This window comes from Eleginops maclovinus, chromosome 2 (genome assembly GCF_036324505.1).
Source record: "Eleginops maclovinus isolate JMC-PN-2008 ecotype Puerto Natales chromosome 2, JC_Emac_rtc_rv5, whole genome shotgun sequence".
Taxonomy (NCBI): domain Eukaryota; kingdom Metazoa; phylum Chordata; class Actinopteri; order Perciformes; family Eleginopidae; genus Eleginops; species Eleginops maclovinus.
The window spans coordinates 24,576,707-24,598,349 of NC_086350.1; the positions used below are offsets into that span (position 1 = coordinate 24,576,707).

Consider the following 21,643-nt stretch of genomic DNA (forward strand, 5'->3'; position numbering starts at 1 on the left):
ATTGATAAGATGAAGTACATCGTCATGTTCTTCACCTGCAGCCCGAAGAGGGAACACCTTCTCAAGGAGGTTGTAGATAAGGAGGCACATTCTACCGGAAAGCGGAAGCCCCTGATTGACCTCAGCCGCACAAGATGGGCAGCACGGCATGATGCCTACAGTCACTTCTACAGTGCCTTTGTCTTCATTATTAAGGCTCTGGAAGTCATGGCACAGGGTCTCCATACAGAGGAGTACAGTGAAGATGTCACCAGTGGATGGGAGGGCAAGTACAAAGCAGAGGCCTATGGTCTCTTGAGTGGGCTACAAAACTTTGGATTCATCCTCACATTCCTCACCGTATACCAAGTTTTATCCCACCTGGCGGGCATCACGGTGAAACTGCAAAGCACCTCACTCGACATCATCGAGGCATTTAGCATGGTTGATGAGGTGAAGTCTGTCTACAAGGAGCTCCGCGAGACCATCGACGACGACTTCAATCAAATCTACGAACAAGCAGTTAGGATGGCTGCTCAGGTCAACGTGGAACCAACCCAGCCGAGAGCAGCTGGAAGGCAGAAACACAGGGAAAATGTACCCGCTGAAGGAGTGAAGGAGTACTATCTCCGGAACATGACGATACCCTTCTTAGACCATGTCATTTCAGAGTTTGAGTCCAGATTTAGTCCCCTCTCTGTGACCGCATCAAGGCTCATGGGCCTAATTCCATCTGTCCAGTGCAACTCAGATGTAACGGTGGACATCTCTGAAGCAGTCGCTCTGTACCAAGATGACTTGCCATCACCAGAGGTCATTGACCAGGAGCTGAAACGGTGGAAGTTGAAGTGGCAGGTCAAAGCATTACACCAAAGACCAAGCTCATGTGCCTCAGCTATCAAAGAGTGTGATGAGATGATGTATCCGAACATCTTCAAACTCCTGAAAATTGCATGCACCTTGCCAGTGACCTCCTGCGAATGTGAGAGGTCTGCCAGTGTTCTCCGGAGACTCAACACATTCATGCGGAGCAGCATGGGAGAGGACCGCATGTCATCCTTGGCTCTCATCCATACCCACTACGACATGGCTCTGGATCTGGATGAAGCTGTCGATCTATACTCAAAAATGCACCCAAGACGATTGGAGCTGATGAGCGTTCTGATGCAATAGAAGCCATAGAAGAAGAAGAGGGAGACATGGGGGGTGGGTCATTTCACGTGAAATCAGACACTTTGGGGCCCAACCGACACAGATTTTAATCAAACTTTGTGTGCCTTCTTAGTGGTAAGGTAGAACCCCAGAACTGCATTTGCATGAATCTGGCACTAATATAAGGGAGAAATGGACTAAGAATGTTTTAAGTAAGAGGGTAGGGCACTACACATTCAACCTTGATTATGTCAATTTAAATTACAAAGAGATGGTTTTGATGCTGATTGAAAGCTCTTTTCTGGAACACTTCAATTTATATCATTATTAATTCATGTTTAAGTTTTAATGACCATACCGATAGTGTACTTCATGAAGTAATTCTTATCTATTTATGTCAACAGTGGAGAGATAGACAATAAAGGACAGCAACAACAGACAGACAGAACAACAACAGAGACAGACAATGGAGGGCAGCAACAGACAGGCAATGAAAGAAAGCAACAGACAACTGAGGTGAGCAACAGAGACAGACAATCACAGATGTAGGAAGTTTGAGTAACACTTACATTTATATCAAATTCTTCATTCTTGTTAAAGTTTTAATGACTATAGAGATAGCTCAATTGAAGCAATTCATGTCCATTTATGTTAACAGTGGGGAGCAACAGACAAAAAATGAAGGACAGCAACAACAGACTCACAACAAACTTGACGATGAATAAAATATGTCTAAATTAAAAGATTTGAAGTGTGCTGGTGTATTTAGGGGGCATTGGAGTAGGGAGCCAAATGAAGTCCACTTTCGGGGGGAAAAGATCCCCCCCCACCACAATGCTGGCTACGGGCCTGATGTCAGACATCAACCATGTAACATTCCTTAAGAGCGCTCAGTCGCACTGACGCTCAAAGAGATAAGAGTGGTACTTACTTTGGAGACTCCATGAGAATGAAACCGCACACCTATCCACAATAAGTCGCGAAGTGTCCTCACATGTCGATACAACATGAACGTCTGCGCCGGTTCTCCTCAGCGACCTGCTCCTCACATGATAGCCGCGGTGTGCTGTCCGCCCCCCGTGAAGATTAGCGTCAAATCCCTGTGAAGGACCGGAGGGGCACTTCCGGTTTAGTTTTCAAAACTCATTGACTTTCTTCTTCGTGGGTTTTCTTCACATTTTTTTACGTTTACTACCTTAAATTGTTTATTGCTGACAAAACACATAAAATACAGTGTTTTTAAAGAAAAAAATACCATTTAAAGAGGTCTACAAACCGATTGTATATCACTTTAATCCGATCAATTTTAGTTGATTAAAAAGTCACATCTTAACATTTTCAAAAATTAGGTCAATTTTGCCGTTTTTAGAAAGTAGTTTTTTAAACGTTAGTTAATTTTATCCGAGTAAGTCATTTTTTTCTGTGAAGTCATTTTTGGAGCTCTTTTATAAATGAAACAAGTCAATATTGAAAAGTGATTCTTACATTATTTTAAGAAATTCAAATGTATAACAATAACATTTAATCCTGTAGGTTAACTTCATAGCCACGTTAAGGTAATATCTATCAGAAAAATAGCTTTCTCTCCTTCATATCTCAATAAGAATATTTGTATCATACAACCAGTTCTGATCATATAATATCAATGGCCTCTATGCTCATTGTAAGTCAAAGGGTTAGGGTTAGGGTTAGAAAGCTGCAGTCAAACTGTTGGTCTTTTAGGTTTAGTTTTCAAACCTGATTTTATTTTGAAAGGACTTTGGCAGTGTGTGTATATTGGTAGCTTTACACAGCCGCATCCCAGCAAGGCTAAAAGACTTCACAAACTTAAACTTGGGATGGCATTAATAATGACATTTTTTCCCAGCTAGTATAAAATCAGGATTTAACAAATGGATAAAAACATGTTTGGTTTAGTCTGTCACTGGATCAATCAGCATGGGCACAGTGGTTCATGCAACATAAGAAACAAACTGCCCCCCCTGCCAACAAGGACGTTTTTATTGCTCTCTGACAGCTGTCCTCTGAATTCAGAAGAAAAATACTATATGCAACATGTGGCTTGTATTAAACCTATACAGAGGAGAGACTCACTACAACATCCACTGCTTACCTGTCCCTGTACGCACAGTATGTCAGCTGTGTACAAGTAGTTGATCATTTCTTGACCACTCACAGAGACTGCAGGGAGAGCTGTTGTTTCTCTCAGATGATTGTCCGCTCCCCTCTGGTGGTGGAAGAAAGAAATTACATCATAAATTAACGCAACAATCCTGCACAAATTGCCCATATCTGTTCAATATTGTTAATTTGTTTAAATACTCTTAAAATATTTTTTAAATAAATGTTATAACAGTACTATTATCATTTTATTTTGCTACATATTCTTCTTTCTGAGTCTTTGAATGCACCACATACTGTATACCAAAGCAAATTCCTAGTATGTGTAAACCTTCTTGGTAATAAAACTGATTCTGATTTTAGGAAAGAAGGTTATATTTCTTAAGCTTGACACATTTTTGCATCATTAAGTAATTAATCAAACATGTTGAGGGACAAACTTGCTGCCAGTCTGCCAGAAAAACCCGTAATATGTCCAATTAGATAAAAACCAGTGAACTAAAGATAACAGGATGTCCTCTTGCATCCTGTTATAATTTTCATTTAGCAAGCCGGAATAATTTCTGGCTATATGACTCACAATACTTTGGGACAGGGGATATAAAAGCCACAGGGTTCAAGTTGCCAAGTCATAACATGTAGTTTGACCCAATTGTATGCATACTACATGACTCAGTAGGTTCTTTGTAATGGCAGCTGCAGATTAAGGAAAACCGGAAAAGTATGAGATCAGGAGTGTAGCCGTGTTTAGGGGAAAATTAAACAAACAGATTGACCGGACTTCTTTCTGCGGATTGATATGCATAAACATGGCATCATTTGGTGCTGTCATCAACTGTACACCTCCTGCTCGGCAGCAAACAGACAGTTACAGACTAGCTGGAGAACATAGAGGAGAAGCAGCTTAAAATACACCCTGCAGGAGCTGGAGGAGACCCAAAATAGAGTTGAAAGAGTAATGGACATTTATCAAGAGGACTCAAAAACAGACTTCTAGTGAATGATCATGCTGTATGTGTAAAAAAAGACTGTTTAATAACAAGTGTACAAGACCACATTCAAGAAGTTTAAAAAGTGAGTCCAAGTTTATTTTCATCAATAAAAACATCCAGTATCCAACGTTTTTTACCTCAAATATTTTCTTTTGCTTTTCCATATCAATGCAACAATCTTTCAAAAACACATTCCTTCCTCAAATTCTAAAGAACAGGTGAGTATTCTCAAAAATCTCTTCACTTCTGTGCAGTAGCTGAACATAAAGTCCAGGAACGGATACAAGTCGAGAAAAAATTGAATTCAGAAAATTCTACCCTACCAGTGTGGGACCTCCTGACGGCAGCTTATTTTAAACAGTTGGACAAGTGCAAAAAACTGACAACATTAGCAAATACTGTATCACAGAGACAACACGACGTAGCAACCACTATGAATCGGTGTGCTGCTGATAATCTGTTCGTTATTTGTGTCTTTTTTCTTTTTGTGACAGCTGGTGTTATCTCCAGCAGAAAACACTTCACACCTGCGGGACAAAAACACCACTGCTAATGAATGCATTGATACATATCAAATGTGCATAGGTGTTACAGAAAAGAGAAATCATATTTAGGACTCTTTGGCAGTGGTGGTTTCTGCAGGACACACTGTACATGAGGCTGTTCTGTGCTTTTCATTCAAAGAAATCAAAAACATTCCCAATGACTGATGTGCCATCAGCAGCCCAACACAACAACTCAAGTGCATGTGCAAATATCCAACGTGCATTTTGGAATACATCCAGAGATCATGCTCCCAGATGTGTTTCCTGTGGCTCTATGTTATTGTTCAACTTCAAGCCTTAACATAATGACTGAATGATGTTGCTCAGGGAAGATTTTGTTGGCACCAGGGAAAGGCAAAAGTAAGAAATGTGATTCAGAGGTTTGGGCTCCACCAGGCAACCACAAAGATATGACACTTTGACATATTTGGCCCTATTTTGTATGCCACGTTACTAAGACTGTGTGGTACTTGTGCAGCAAACTCACAAGTTACTAAGCAGCTAAATAGTTAATTGTTTGTAATCGTATTAATTCATATTTCCAATATCTTTAATTTAAACGTGTGATGGGTGTACTATTTACTGCATCCTTCATCTAATGGTGCGTTCACACTCGACATGAAACAAACTGTTCATGTGGTGAGATTACATACAGTCAATGCATAGATGTGGATAGAACATGAACACATGATGCTAAAACTGCCAGCGCTCATTAATAATCGTTGGAGTTTCGTGGTCTTGCCAAAAACGAAGTTTATAAATGTATGTGTACAAAAATATGCTGCCTATAGCATGACAAATCAAGAAGCTGCTTTATTTATTTCACATTACATTGTTTTGTGTTTGGTTGGAGCAGCTGCAATGGTAGCTTAGCCTAGCGCTAAAGGGTCTGATCTCCATTCAGAAAACAAGTATATTAAATGTTATTTTCTTGAAGTACCATAGAAAGACCAAAGGATTGATTCAGGCTTTTTACTTATCCATATCATTAGGTCAGGGGTGTCCAAACTTTTTTCACCGAGGGCCACATACAAAAAAAATATACGAAGAGCTGGGCAACTTAAAGAGCTGAATATCGCCTCATAAGTTAAGTTATAAGTTAGCAAAACAAATCAAATGTAGGTGAATAATGCGCAATACTTGCTTTAAGGAAAAAACAGCCTATATCCCATCTTTCTTTAGGGTTTCATTTATTTTGTTGGCAGCTCATTCCTTAAAAAAAATAAAAAATGAAACCCTCTTTATTAGTCACATACATGCACACAGCAGAGCACACAGTGAAATTGGTCCTCTGCATTTAACCCATCCTAGTACTAGGAGCAGAGGGCAGCTATTGTGCAGCGCCCGGGGAACTAAAAAACAGAAGCCTCAGATTGCTGATAATAAGAGTAAATATGAAGGTTACATTTCAAGCTTATTATAGAAATAAGTTATTGGGTTTTTTTTATCAACTCATATTTGTTAGAAAATGTTTTACATTTTAAATGACTAAATGTATTTGAAAATTGGGCTCATTAACACCTAAATACTGTGTAATATATGTTAACATATATACTTGAGAAGTACAATATAAGACAAGCAAAAGTTTAATTTGTGGGCTATATTCCATTATACTTTTAGAATTTGCAGAGGGCCGATTCAAAATGGCCTGCGGGCCGCATTTGGCCCCCGGGCTGTAGTTTGGACACCCCTGCATTAGGTAGTTATTTCGGCATCCTTTTGATACATTTATTGCAATATATCACGTAAAATATGCTTATTTTGGGTTCATATTTTGTAGTAAATGATTGGTTCAGTTGATTTGTGCGTCTCTAGATCATTTTATGAATCCAAACAGCAGACTGTTGGGTTTCCACATCATGTCTGGGACTTTCACAACATGTAGAAAGCAGCAAGAGGGATTTTTCTCTGAACAAACATTGTTGGTATCTAGATGGAGATAAGCACCGCCTTCTCCCCGGCACATACTGTATAGTTTTAGGGGTGAAATAAACACAAATGATACTGCTATCACGTTTGCACGCAAGGCGAACATTAGCTTTGTCTCAGGTGAAGGTTTGAAGATGTAGTGAAGATACAGTCGTGTGTAATGTATATTTTCTGACATAACAAATCAAACTTGAAATCACAAATAACATTCCACTGAAAGTAGTTAATTTACACCAGACCAGAATTACAGAAGCATTATCTACACATTTTAGCTTATAAAAACAGCTTTAGATCCATTGTGATGCTACACTGACTTGTAAATTGGAGTGTGTATGTTCTTTGGTGATCTCCCAGAAGAAGTGCGTAAGGCTTTACGGCACTGAGCTGATTGTCGTAAAAGTGTTTACAGTGTTTACAATGGTGGTGTATACGTGAATTGCTACACGTAACTGTAGGGGTGCTTCATCGCAAAAAAACCCGACATAAAGTTGCTTACAAAGGTTATGTTTTCAATCCAATGCTGAGAAGCCGAACATTCTCTTGTGCTGTGTCTCAATTCTGACCCTCTTCTTGATACACTGCAATCACTTTGCAGCATTAGAATTACGACCAGCTAGCATTGTTACAAATCGCACACGGTTGCTATGCCCTCACCCGAAGTGACAATCACTGCTGTTCGCTAGCTAGTTTGTTTGCTAGTTAGCATCGAACAACCAGAAATAAGAACTAACACTTGCTAGCTAGGTAGCAATGTGTTGTTGTGTTAGCCACTCATTACAGATTGCTCAATTAACTCAAAATAATATATGGTGGCTTCTTTTCAACAGCAGTATAGTGGTATCGTTGATGCATCAGAGAAACCGCACTTACACTACGTAGCTAAGATGGCTAATGTTGACTGAGTGTTCAGCGTTTCATTCTCAACGTTTTGATTGTTTTGAGTGCACCATTCCAGGTACTTTCAGTACATTTTGCCTTACTTCACATTGGGACAGGCCTGTGCACAGATGTAAGTACAATAAGTATGTGAATTAAGATGTAGCACTGGTATACACTTATGCTCAGTGATGTATTGATCCACTGGTTAACTTAAACCCAGATTAATGTAGATTTTGAAAGAGCTAGCCGTTTAAGTTCCCTCTTCCTTTCATTCAGATTGGTGCAGGTGTGGTGGAAATCATATAGTGCAACCTGAAATAAGAACTAACAAATAAGGCTTACGGTTCACAGGAAACTTTGACCTGCTCTCTTTTCTGTTGTGTTGTATTTTGAAGGGACACCACTGCAGTCTGGTAAAGTCGTCAGTTTATGTCTTTACACTGGAATGGTTTAGTAATGCATTCAAGACTATTAAAAAACATGGCACGAGACAAAACCCACAAACAACCAAACAAACACTCATAGGTGTTTATCTGTATGAGCGCTCCATCAGCCAGGTTTGAGGAGTATCACATTATTTAGGAAGCGTCGATGCAGAGTCATTCTCTCTCTGTGTGAGTTAAGACCTGGGTGCTGTACCACGGCGCTCAGGACTTATTCGGAGTCTGTGAGCTGCAGCCTGGTTTTTGAAAAGGGTTGGTCCTCAGCCGGCTGTGACTGCAGGGTCTCTGAGATGCTCCTCCAGTCCGGGACCCTCCTCAGAGGGCATCAACACCTGAAAGAGATAATAAAAGGATTATGCCTTTCCTCAATCAATTGCCTAAAAAAAAGGATCATGGCCACACCTGCAGGACTTATGATCCAGAAGTTACCTAACAAAATTGCAAGTTTCCAACTGTAAAAAATAAAAAGAATATACATTTTTGGCAAATGGTGAACCAGCCACTCCAACTGGATGGGGAAACCTTACGGTGAATCTTCAAGATCAAGTGTCCACTCTCCCTATAGCTGTCCTTGGGCCCAAAGCTGTAGCCTATGATGTGGTTCTTGGGCTAAATTTCATTTCAGATATTGGAATGATAATTAGTGTGGCTGATATTGCTTTAGGTCCAACCCCTCTGTTATCTACCCCTTCCAGCCAGGTAGTACCCACATTCTTTGGAATATAGATCCAAAAAGAAAACCCTCAAATGCAGCATCATCCAGGGCAAAGTCTTTCCCTATTAGGGCTCGTTCCATCCCCCATTCTCTCTTTGGAACCTGCGCAAATAGCAGTCAAAGATGAAATCAACATCGCTGTGTCAGATGCGCACTTAAAAGATGGCGAAAAGAAACAATTACGACAGCTCCTTGGGTCTAACCCCCAAGTCTGCACTAATTAGCCTGGTAAAACCAATCTATTCCACAAACTGTGTGCCAATCAAACAAAAAGGTCCTACCGAATGTGGACACACAAGACCTTGTGGAAGAACAATTAAGAGAGATGATAACTTCAGGAGTCATGGGACCCTTCCATTCTGGACGGGCATCTCCTGTAGTTATACCACCAAGAAAAGATGGAGGCCAAAGATCTTGAATAGATTTTAGGAAAGTTAATGCGGTCACAGTAATTTTTCAAGAATGCGCCTGCCACCTTCCAAAGGCAAATGGAGAAAAGTCTTCGATGGCCTGCGGGGGAGTAATCTGCCTGGTTTATCTTGATGACATACAGTAATTGTTTATTCGTCATCTGTGACTCAGCATTTTGAGCGTCTGCGGACTGTAATGGATCGACTTCACAAAGCCAATCTGACAGTGGCTATTTCTATGGTAGTCTTCCCTGTCTTAGTATTGGCTTCCTTTCTTGTTCCAGCAGGTGAGCCCAGGTTTACTGCCTAAATGTTCTCTGTACGAGTCACGGTGATGTTCAAAGAGAAGTGTCTTCAATTTCAAGTTTGTTCAGAGATGGTTCATCATTATTTGTCTATCAAGCAGTATGAAATGTAGAGATAAAGGTGGTGGTTTAAAATGCACTGAGAACCTTACTCAGGAGAGAGGATTTAAATACGTTTGGCTTTCCAAAAAACAACAACATTGTGCTCTTTTAAGAAATGTAGTACTGTAGTAAGTAATGTTATACAGGAGAGAGGGAGGAAATCAACTTTAAAATATGGACAACAGGTGGCATATTATTTCATTTTGACTTATATCTTCCTCAGCTAACTCTGAACACTTTCCCCTAAGATATCTCCCTCCCCTCGTCCTCCACAAAGGCTGACACTTCAGTATTTATGGGATCATCTTTCAGTATATAATCTTGACATATTCTTAGCCAGCTCTCCCATACAGCGCTAAATCCCTACTGAGACTAACACACACATAAGAGCACACACCAACCCACATCGTGGACACACTGAGTGTGACTGAAATAAACAAGAGCACAAAAACAAATATTCTGTATCAATGTAGTGTTTTCTTCTGTAAAAAGGCAATGCCAAAATTCAAAAAGTATGATGGCTGATAGTGTCCCATTTTGTGACACACACAGAATTTGATGCTAGATTTTAATTATCAAATGTGTGTTGAAATCAGCAAGATGTCAGCTAGTTATTGTTAGCTATTAGCATCACAGTGCTGCTTGGCTAAATCATTATGAATGAATTAACAGCTTTTATTACGTGGCTTAGTTGAATACTAAGTTTTCAATGGTCAGTTTGGACATTAGAAGGTCTGTTACTACAAGTTAAAAGCCACAGAGAGCTGGAGGACAGAGAAATCAGCAGAAGAAGACAGACAGGAAGACAACACTCAAGGAAACACTGTTTAGGCTCTGTAGTGTTTAAAAACTGGTTGATGGGAAAAAAATGTAAAGACTTGGAAAGTAAAGCTGCATTCACATGATACGCAATTTACTCTCTGTTTGGTCACCACAAGGCTCTGCGGTGAAGGCAGCCAGTCAAGTTTTCTTTCTATTGTTGGCTTGCACCGCTACAGTCTGTCATCTGATTGGTTGTGTGTCGAAAGGTCAGCGGTAACTAGATGAAAGCTGAAATAATTTCAACTTTAAGCGCAAAAAACCTCGATACTGGCGTGCTTTTACGTTTCGTTTGAAGTCGCAGTTCCAGCCCTTGCTTCTTTTTTTCTAAAACGTTTCATAGAGTAGCATTGTATTTTGCTAAAGCAGCGATCACAAGTGGTCACACGAAGCGCATGTGGAGGTGCATTTTTAACGCCAGCTGGAATTATCCCAATGCTGTCCAACTGTGATAAGATCCCCAAAGACATATTCTAAGGACATGGTGGAAACAGATATTTTAAAAATGTCTGGTGTCGTGAAATCCCAGGTTTCATATAGATTATACTTTGCAAGTGTGAAACCAAAAGAAGAATATTAAAGCCCCTGCCTCACAGCATCTCACATGGCTTAGATACAGCTGGGTCTTGTTGACTAATCTGCTGTCAGCCATTAACATAAGAAAGAGCTCCGCATTAAAACTGGTTCTGATCTGCTAAATATTATGACGCCTGGCTCAATAAGCAGCTTTTAGAGCAGGAGCAGTGGAAATATTAGCTGTGGCACTAGAAACTGAGAAGTAGGATTATGTGTGAGTGTGTGGATGTGTGCGTGCAGTGGGAACGATGGCAGCACAGACATTTTAAAGTGATCATATTCACGGGTGATCCTAAGCCTGGGTTAACACTGACAGCTCTTGCCTGAGGAAGAGCTTCTTAATCCTAAAGCTGTTGCAGTCGCAGACCAAAATATTGTGTGAATTAGCCACAAAGGAGTTTTTTATTTATATATACACCATAGAACATTCGTTACATATTGAGTAATTATAGGGGACAGGTAGTGTATTTTTGTAATTCCAGGACGAGGACGTGTCCACTAAAGAGCATTAAAGCTGGAGGATGGCTCCACAAGATAGCAGTTCTGCTTTAGAACGAGTCCACAAAATAAAGTTACCCAAAGAACGAGAACCCAAGAATAAGAGTGGACAGAGAGACCACAGGTTTACGGCTAGAGTCAACAAGATAGCACGTCTGCTTGAGGACGAGTTTGCAAGATAGCACTAGTCTAGGAGGAAGAGTCCACCAGGCTAATGCTTAACTACAAGTTGACGAGAGAGGATTTCTACTGGGCGACAAGTCCACAAGTGAGACTTGAGTTGGAAGAGTTCATGCGGTAAGTGCTGGAGGAGGGGTCAACGAGACTACTGCTGAAGAACGGTTCCACAAGACTATAGCTGGAGGACAAGTCCACAAGGGAACTGCTGAATGATAGGTCCACAAGAGACGGTTACAGCTGGAGGACGAGTCTACAGGGTCTATTGGTGGTAGACAAGTCCAAAAAACTACTGCTTGACGACAAGGCTAGTGCTGGACTATGAGTCCACAAGAGAGTATTACTGCTAGTAAAGGAGTCGGAAAAAGACTACTGCTAGAGGACAAGTTGACAAAACTACTGGAGGTGAAGGCCGGAGGAAGAGTCCACGAGATTACAGCTGGAGGTGTGAAGTCCACAAGGGATCTTAAGGGATCTGCAGAATGATAGGTCCAAGAGAGACGGTTGCAGCTGGAGACCGAGTCCACAGGGTCTATTGGTGGACGACAAGTCCAAAAGACTACAGCTGGAGGACAGGTCCACAAGGTCTATTGGTGGAGGACAAGTCCACAAGACTACTGCTTGATTACAAGGCCACAAAAGAGCATTACTGCAGGAGTACAAGTCCAAAAGAAGGGTTGCAGCTGAAGTACCGACTCCCAAAGGCTAGTGCTAGACTATGAGTCCACAAGAGATCAATACCGCTAGAAAAGGAGTCCACAAGACTGCCAGAGGAAGTGAGGACTGAGGACGAGTCCACGACACTTCTTCTGGACTTCTTCTATGAGTTCAGGAGAAAAACTCGATGCTGTTGATATGCGTGCTGAGAGAAAAACAATGCGATTGTGTTTGTTGGAGGGGCTGCTCCTACAGCTCCATCCAACCATACCAAAATTGAGATTCTATTAGGACAATAGTTCAAACTGTCTTAGAGAGTGGTGAGAAGGTCTGTGTGAATCGCTCTCATTCTTGGTGTTAAGATAAATTAATCATAATAATAATATGAGCAAAATGTTTGTTAGTGGTGTTGTTAAGTCTTTGCCTCGTATCCTGTTTTGATGATGAATAAATCATAAGCATAAAAACAAAGTGAGAATACTGAGCAGTCAATTCTCAATTAGCCCGACTCAGTGGAGACCCATGGGAGAGGTTGCTGCTGCTCTGAGTGCAGAGGCAGAGGCACCATATTCCAGAACGATCCACCCCCAAGCATTACATCACAGCTAAAGCAACAGAGGGGTAAAGATAGAATAAGACATTACAAACTTACATACTTAATAAGTATAGAGAAAATGAATAAGACAGAAATATAGGATGGAAGTCCGACAAGATGGATCTGAGTGGCGCAAGCTGCTCTGGGACTCCAGTTTCATCACATCAATTTTTTAAAGGGTGGAGTGGGGGAAAGGGAAACAAGGGGGGGGGGGATTATGTAGAAGAGGATGCATCACTGGGTGAATATGGATGGGAGATATTTTTATGCTCCATTCCCACCGGAGAACATAACCTCAGGAAGGAAGCTACATCCCTCAGTACAGACTGGTCATGGTGTCCCTCCCTCATTCTATAATGTGTTTATTGTTTTCATCTTACAAGTCATGTGCAATATTAATATATGTTCTTCTCGTAGTGTTTGTACTGTCTTCTAATGCAATGTATTATCGTGCCATTGGGTACATCATATCTTTAACTCTTGGACACACACAACTGTATTTAACATGTGTCCTAATGGGGTTATAGTTGCATAAGTGGTTCATAGCACAGCTTATACATTTGATTTTATATTTATAGAATTGTATATAGGTGAAACGGATGATTATCATTAGGGCTGCATAATTAATCGAAGTGTTCTAAAAACCTAATTTGTGTGTAAAAATACCAAGCTGCAGAGCATGAAAATATATATTCTACAGAATTTACAAAACATTTGTTTGATATAGATCATTTTAATATGTTGATGATGAGAATTATTATGCCAAATGTGAAATATCTCTAATATTGCAATTGTGGTGTCGGTCAAATAGTTGTTTTTTCCAAACCATGCAGTTGTAATGATCAGAAGCCAAAAAAACAAAACAATGAATGGACTGAGGGACAAAAATAAAAAGCATGATGTGTCATGAAAGTCCAGTCGTCCTCTAGGGTCGTTTGGGGGTTGGACCATAGACGCAGGGCCGGCCCTGGGCATAGGCAGTATAGGTGAATGCCAATGGCGCATCCATCCATGGGGGGCACCATAAATTGGGGGGGAAAAAAACAACCTATTAATGATATTTGAAACTATGCCTACATTGCGTACAGTGCCCATGGAGCTATGGAGCCACCCCCCAGGCACTTCACCTTACATGAATGGGGGGGGGGCACATTGGTCAGGGCCCTGCATAAACTGGGTAAAGCATTGGAGGCAGGGCCCTGCTAACGACTGGTCTCTGCTCAGTTAAAACTAATGGAGAGGAAAAATCTAGTATCAGCTATTTGTGCCTTTTAAACTTTCAGGACCTAATGATTTAAATAAAGGCTATTCAAGTTTTCACTAGCTACACGATGTACTAGAGTACATCGTGTACTAGAGTACATCGTGTCGCAAAGAAAGTACCTGCTGATATACAGATGTCTCTTTCCCAGTTTAAGTCAATGGGAAAAACTGTTTGGGGCCAAATGGAGAGACACTGAAGTTGTAATACCACGGTTTGGCCACTGAGAACATTTGCCTCAACGTCAAGCACACTTCCTGGGGCCTTGGGTTGGAGTGGATCCCAGCTGCCATTAGGTCAGTGGTCGCCAGTCAACCAAAAGACTGACAAATAGAGCCACACCACCATTCATGCTCACATTCAAAGGCAATTTAATGTCACTGTGGCTTGTGGACAGGTGTGTTAAGAAAGAAGTATCCTCACCACACAGTGTGGTAGCGGTAAGTAGGACCAAAGGTTAGTTTTACAGTTGTCTTGTCACTGACTGTATTTATGAGTCAGAGGAAGGTCAGAGACTCATCTTTTAATTGAATGATAAGCAGTGAGTCAGCCTAAATGCTTTTATTTATCTGGACTGCTTATGGGTTATGCTACACCACATGACATACATCAGTTTAAGTGATGTTTGATTTACATCTGTCCTGTTTACTGGGAAAACAATACACCATGAATCCTTTAGAAGAAAATGCAGGCGCAAACTCCATGAATAATTTATCATTATTCCCAGGAAAGTGCTGACCGGGCTGCATGGGATCTGTAGCCCGGAAAATAAAGCCTCAATTCTGTGTGGGGCGGCTGTGCACTGTCTGTGGACGGGGGGGAAATGAGTGACTACCAATGGTATGGTCAATGGTTTGATCTCCAGACCCTGCAGCGTCCTTGGGCAAGACACTTAACCCCAAACTGCTCCAGTAGACGTGTATTGATGTGTGTAAGGATAATAGATAATAGCATCAGCTAATGTACATGAAGCATTACATTAATCTCTATTAAAAAGAAACATTTTGTACGCTAAATGTTTTACTGATTATTTCAAGATCGGCTTATTTTTGGTTATTTTTTTAAACGGATTATGTTAAATCTGTGGTTTCACTTAACAATAAAGAGTGTTTTAAATAAAAAAATCTGTACAATGTTTACACTTGTAGTATTTTTCAGCTGTTTTTAGTTTATTCCATAAAATATTTAGGAAAGTAGTTTAGTGGCTAATTTGTTTTTAATATCTATTTTAACTTGCAGCTTTTGAAATTCCTCCAATTTAAACAACGTTTTTCTATTGAATTCACTCAATGCAACAGTATTGTCCAGTGTAAACAGATTGTGAACACGTAATGCTGAGTCATGTTCTGAGTCAGTGTTTGGACCAGTCAGCAAACAGTATTCTGCTTTTTTGTTAAATGATGGACACAATGCTGCTTTGCATGGTAATTACTCAAGGTTTGACTCTAAATTATAGAGTTGCGAGGTGAAGAGCCAATTTGTCTCGAAACATCATACGCTTTGTACATGTAGAAATAAAAATACCTTTGATCTAAAGCATTCTACATTGATGTTAGCGCCTATCTACAGTTCATTAGACTTAGCACCTGGAGAATGTGTGTTTGCCAGTTTACCATCCTAAAAATAGAGTCCAACAATGTTCAGTTGAATGGGGGGCCAACACTCAAGTGAAAATGAATCAACCTGTTTTTCTTTTTAATAAAACAAAAACATCCTGAACTATGTGAATTTGTCTTCCACTCCGAAAGTGTCTGCATATTTCTGTATAAATAAGAGTGGCTGCTCTCAGATGGGTTTTGTTTTCCATTTTGCCATATGAAACTGAATGTGTATGATGTATGTGTACTGAAGGTTTACACACACTGAACACAAGCTATATTTAGTGACAGTGCAACTATACCAAATCAATGCAAAGAAGCAGGTGCATATTTGCTGTGGGAGGTAGGAACTGAGGCAAACAAACACAGGAGTAGCAGAGTGTGCAGTGTCTTTTCAGTCTCTTTTCAGTCTTCTCAAGTCTTTTCAGCGATCAGAGTGGAACAAAAAGGAAACAGCACTTTATTTCAATGTGGCAGCCGCACGCCTTAATTCATTTGTTACGAGCCAGAATGGCCTACATCTATTTTGGTTTGTTCACAAATACTTTTTATTCTGTTTTTCTTTCTTTTTCTTTTGCATTATTCATAAGTCTGTTGACAGGATTTATATTTTTGTTAAAAGCCAACATATATCTACATGCTTAGATGTTGTCATTCTTTACATAGACTTCTTATTATAGTATTTAAGCCCTTATATAAACCAAGGTAATATTTGACCTGAATTTCTCCCATTTGTCTGAGACATTGAAATCTTCCCTGACACTTTGATCAGCACCCATTTAAAAACAAAAAAAAAACTCAGCATAATAGTTGTAACTAAGCAAGGTATTTTAACTAATTCATATGCGCATTGCAAGTAAAACCTTCGTCCGTTCAGGTACAGAAAGCTTTGTAAAAGCACACACACGCAACTGGTGCTTTGTTAATAGCTACAGCTAATGTATGTACAGTCTGTACATTGACCCTTTGAGATGAATCAATACAACCCTGTAAAACTGCACAAATGATGCAAGGCTGAACATTGCATTGCGTTATGTCAGAACAGGCTTTAGAGATGTGCTGAGATGTGATGTGTGGGTGTCATTCGTGAGAATGTACCTGTAATAACTGTCATCGGTGTCTCCTGGTTAGGCAGGTAGGTGTTTCCATGTGCTGACAAAGGCAGTGGGGATGAGCGAATAAGGCACAGTGGTGATGGAGTTCCAATTATCTGACGTGGGGTCGTAACAGTCCAGCGTTTTACACCGCTGCGTCCCAAAATAACCTCCGACCACGTACAGCTTATTCCCTGAGGCCACGGCGTGGCAGCTCATCCGTTTGGATGTCATGTCGCCCACTCGAGTCCACTGATTGGTTTCACAGTCAAAGCGATAAGCCGAGGCGGCGGTGAATTCAGTGTCACCGCCCATGATGAAGATCTGGCTCCCTAAGACAGCAGCCGCTGTGTAGCGCCAAGGCTGGGGGCATTCAGCAGCGATATTCCAGCGGTTACCCACAGGGTCGTAGCATTGGACCTAGTGATAGAAGACGTAGAGTTTGATCGTTTTCAGGTGCAACACATTTTACCATGGAAACATATCAACAAGTGGAGTAAAGTAAAACACTCTCTTTCATATAGAGTGGTGCGGTGAAGACATATTATTGTAGGCTGACCCGGAGGTTAGCTAGCAAGAGTTCCCTCGTCAAAAGACAAAGGACTTTTCCGAAAATAGGATCTGTGCCAAACACACTTTTATGAAACTTACACGTTTTGCTCAGAAGGATAATTTAACATATTTATAGCTCTTATGATTTTACGAAGCATTAATGCAATCGCCAGAAGTGAAAAGCTAATGCTACGCTAAGAACAAACAACATCATGATCGCTTAGCAGCGCATCACCTACGCTAAGCTAACGTTAAGTAGTCTCATTTTGTTTTGGTTTAAAACAATATTTTTATTACACATAAAAGTTTCCGACATTCACCAGTGGGGTATTTACTGTTGTATTTTATGTTGTAGAACAAAACGTGAAAATCTCTTAAGCATATTTCAGTCGTTTAACCAAACACTTCGAGTCGAGGGGATCAGAAGTTCTAAAATGCTGACTCATTTCCAGGTTTTAGAACTCGTTCCAGCACCATTCCTTTGAGGCGATGAATTTACAAACTGAAGGTGAATAGTAGCAATAGTAGTTGGAATTGTGGGATGTGGGGGGCTGCCTTATAAGGAAGTTCAGGGAAGACAAAAATACAAATCCACCCACCTTGGAGGCCTTGTCTCTGTGAATGGTGGTGCCCCCAAAAACGAAGAGTTTGAGTTTGGCACTGACCACAGCTGCGTTACTGACTCCATCCCTCAGAGGAGCCATCATAGTCCATTTATTAGTAAGAGGTTCATATCTCTCCACCTAGGGAAAAAGACATATGGCTTGAAAGGTGAATAAGTCCAAGTGGAGTCAAAGTCAAACTTCATAACAACCAGAAAACAGGCTGTTCTTTTGCACACGTATACATAATTAAGTGTTGCTATTTATGAATATGTATAGTAGAACATGTAAATTCTGATACCTGTTTTAGGGAGACAGATGGTGAGGCAGGGAACACTCCTGCTATGGCTGTGTGACCTCCAACAACGTAGAGACTGTTCTCCAACTCAGCTGAGCCATGGCCAAACCTGGAAAGGAAAAGTCTCACATCATTTGCATGTATATTTTAGACCAGTGCTTCTCAACAAAAGCCCTGAGGATCTCAATGGATACTTGGTGGAGTCCCAAGGGGGCCGACAGAAAATGGGTTTATTTGTACTTCTCATTAACTATAGAATTGGGACCCACTGTCAGTAAGAGTGAATATTTTGATCGTATGGCTCACTTCCTTCACAGCTGCTTAACTGTTTTTACAACTATATAACTTTGTTTTTATCATTTAAAACCCTAAAATCTTTTCAGATTGAGGCCTAAAGCAAAATGATATCAAATGGTTTATAAGAAAAAATGTATACTCTGTTAATAAATCAAGTGAGACGAGACTAGAATTTCTCATAGACTTCTATACAATTAGATTTCACTACATGCAAAAGGCAGTTTAATATGCTTTCCTGACTCTATTGTAACATAAATGACTCACCTGGCTATTAGCATGGGAGCTCCTTTAGACCACTCTTCGTGGACAGTGTCGTAGATCCAGACATCTTTAGAGACTCCGTTCTCTGATCCTCTGCCTCCTGTGACGTAAACCTTACAGCCGATAGCACATGCACTGAACTCCTTCCTGGGGCTGGGGAGGTCTGCTTTGGGTATGATCTCCTTGGCTTTATGGTCAACCTAAAAAGGGTTCCACAGTAGAACATATTACATTTGTTAATTGAATATTAGATACAAGGAACTAAAGTCATACCCAAAAAACAAAAATTCGGTAATAAAACAGACGAAGAAAAAGAGATGTATTCCATTTTGACTTGATGCAATTTTGATAGTCTCGATTGATAAAAACATTGTTAATCAAGTCAAGAGTTTGGTTTCACTGGTTTATTTTCCTCTAAATGGGACCATCATTTACTTAATGGACATACTGTTATATTTAAGAAGCCTAAGAATAGAGATTGACACCATAAAATTATTAGGAAAATGTTTACAGAGGTAATGAATCAAGTGAGAATTAGGCACATTCTTTCATAGACTTCTATACAATCAGATTTCATTTTGTGTTGACGCCCCCTGCTGGATATTGAAGTGAATTCAGGTATTTTTTATTTATTTTTTAAATAATTTTTTGGGGGCTTTTTGCCTTTTATCGGATAGGACAGTGGAGAGTGACAGGAAGGTGGGAGAGAGAGTCGGGGTGGGATCCGGAAAGGACCACGGGTTGGGAACCCGGGTCACCGGCGTGCGGTGCAGGTGCCCCAGCCAGTTGCGCCACGGCCGGGGCCTGAATTCAGGTTTAAGGCACTTCCACACCAGCTTCTCTTTTCAGGTTTGAAGTTAGGATTCTTGCTAAAGAGCACCAACAGACCGACAGGAAGTTACTGGAATTCAGCGACCTGTCCATTACTTGGCAGCTGAAGTTGTGTTCACATGGTATGCATCTTACAAAACACCCCCAGGACATTCTAATAGGATTAAGGCATTACATACACTATATAGACAAAAGTATTGGGACACCTACACATTACACCCAAATACCAAATTCTTAGGCATTAATATGAAGTCGCCCCCCCCTTTGCAACTATAACAGCTTCCACTCTTCTGGGAAAGCTTCGTACATGATTTTGGATTGTGTCTGCGGGAATTTTTGCCCATTCTTCCAGAAGAACATCTGTGAGGTCAGACCCTGATGTTGGACGAGAGAGCCTGGCTCGCAATCTCTGTTCTAGTTCATCCCAAAGGTGTTCGATGGGGTTGAGGGCAGGGCTCTGTGCGGGCCAGTCAGGTTCTTCCACACCAAACTCATCCAGCCATGCCTTCATGGACCTTTCTTTGTGCACTGGGGCACTGTCATGCTGGAACAGAAAAGGGCGTTCCCCAAACCTGTATCCACAAAGTTGGAAGCATAGAATAGTCCAGAATGACTTGGTAAGATGAAGCATTAAGAATCCCCTTCACTGGAACCAAAGGAGGCAAAGTCAACCCCACACAAACAACCCCCATATACCAGTGTCCCAATAGTTTTGTCTATATAGTGTATGTATGTTATAGAAGCAGTTTGGCATGTGTTTCTGATAAAGTTCTTTAATCGTATATTGTGAGATAAGAAATCCTAGTTAGGCCGCTGTATGTGATCTGGCAACCTTTTACCTCATAACACATTCTGTATTAAAGGACAGTGTGTGTCTCTTACCTGGTAAATCTTGTCACACATGAAGGTCTGGCCTCCCAGTATCAGCAGTGTGTGTCCTGCCTTGCGTGGGCGCGCACATGGACTTGTCACTATCCCGTCATTCTGAAGGATTTTTTTCTTGCACTGCATCGCCTCTTCTACTATTGACCTGCAGAGGAGAGTTAAAGCAAGACACACTTGTCACATGTCTTTACCAAAAGCGTGGCTTAATTCTCTCTCTACAGCGACAGAGAACAGAGACAGGATTAATAAGATCCCTGACACCTCTTACCTGCTCCTCTTGTCAGCCATCACCAGCTCTTCACAGGCTACAGCCTCAAGCAGACACTCAGACGGCAGCAGAGCTAATCTGATTCCTCTCAGCAGCTCCGGTAAATGGTGACGCCGACCCTCCAAGTCGTATCGAACCCACCGCATCACGGAGTTAAACACAACCTGCCACAAGTCAAAACAACAATCAAATACTTGGGAAAAAAAAAAAGCAGTGCTGTCAGATGGTGTCACACCATCCTTTGCCACAACGATTGGGGGAAGAACACGGTCACAATAACAAGCTTCCAAGAACAAAATGCTTCTTCTGCAACATCGAAAGCGATTTTTCATTGCATTTCGGACTATAGCGAAAAATGTGCTTTATTTATGTTTAATTTGATGTTATTTAGGGAAATCTCAAAATATTAACACCACTTTTATAAGTTTTGAAGAGTAATTGCAAGTGCTAGAAGTCAATTGCTACCATTCTAAACTAACTTCATTACGGCTAAGCTACAGGTGGCTAAAGTTTGGCATAATGACATTGAGTAATCCCATTTACCCACTTTTTAGCAAATATTTCCTGACGTGTTTAATGTAGTTAACCACATATTTGATTTCAGGAATTTTAACGCAAAAACGCATTCCACAAACCATTGACGTTCAAGAAGAATAACCCATTTCCAGGTTTTAGGACTAATTCCTGCACCACTCTTAGGCAACAAATTCAAGATTGTTACGGAGAAAAATAGAGCACAATAATTGAAGAGAAAAGAAGTGATGGGAAAGGAAGAAAGAAGTCAATAGGAAATGAAAGCGAG

The 21,643-nt window shown here is 40.7% G+C and overlaps 2 protein-coding genes across 3 annotated transcripts in view; both read right to left on the reverse strand.

The window, feature by feature from the left end:
* The window catches only part of mical2b (microtubule associated monooxygenase, calponin and LIM domain containing 2b), a 65,855-nt gene extending 63,653 nt beyond the window's left edge, over window positions 1-2,202 (reverse strand). Inside the window, 1 exon segment of the mRNA XM_063907343.1 lies at window positions 2,063-2,202. The gene's annotated coding sequence lies outside the window, so the exon portion shown is untranslated.
* A 2,112-nt stretch (window positions 2,203-4,314) lies between these two features.
* Window positions 4,315-21,643, reverse strand: part of enc2 (ectodermal-neural cortex 2) — a 34,046-nt gene continuing 16,717 nt past the window's right edge. For both annotated transcript variants that reach the window (XM_063912094.1, XM_063912085.1), the window contains exons 6-12: window positions 20,842-21,005; window positions 20,571-20,718; window positions 18,861-19,057; window positions 18,303-18,408; window positions 17,999-18,142; window positions 16,852-17,267; window positions 4,315-8,372 (exon numbers count right to left, since the gene is read on the reverse strand). In XM_063912094.1, the coding sequence (XP_063768164.1) occupies window positions 16,881-17,267; window positions 17,999-18,142; window positions 18,303-18,408; window positions 18,861-19,057; window positions 20,571-20,718; window positions 20,842-21,005 (1,146 nt within the window). In that variant the 3' untranslated portion in view covers window positions 4,315-8,372; window positions 16,852-16,880. The remainder of the gene's footprint in view (window positions 8,373-16,851; window positions 17,268-17,998; window positions 18,143-18,302; window positions 18,409-18,860; window positions 19,058-20,570; window positions 20,719-20,841; window positions 21,006-21,643) is intronic.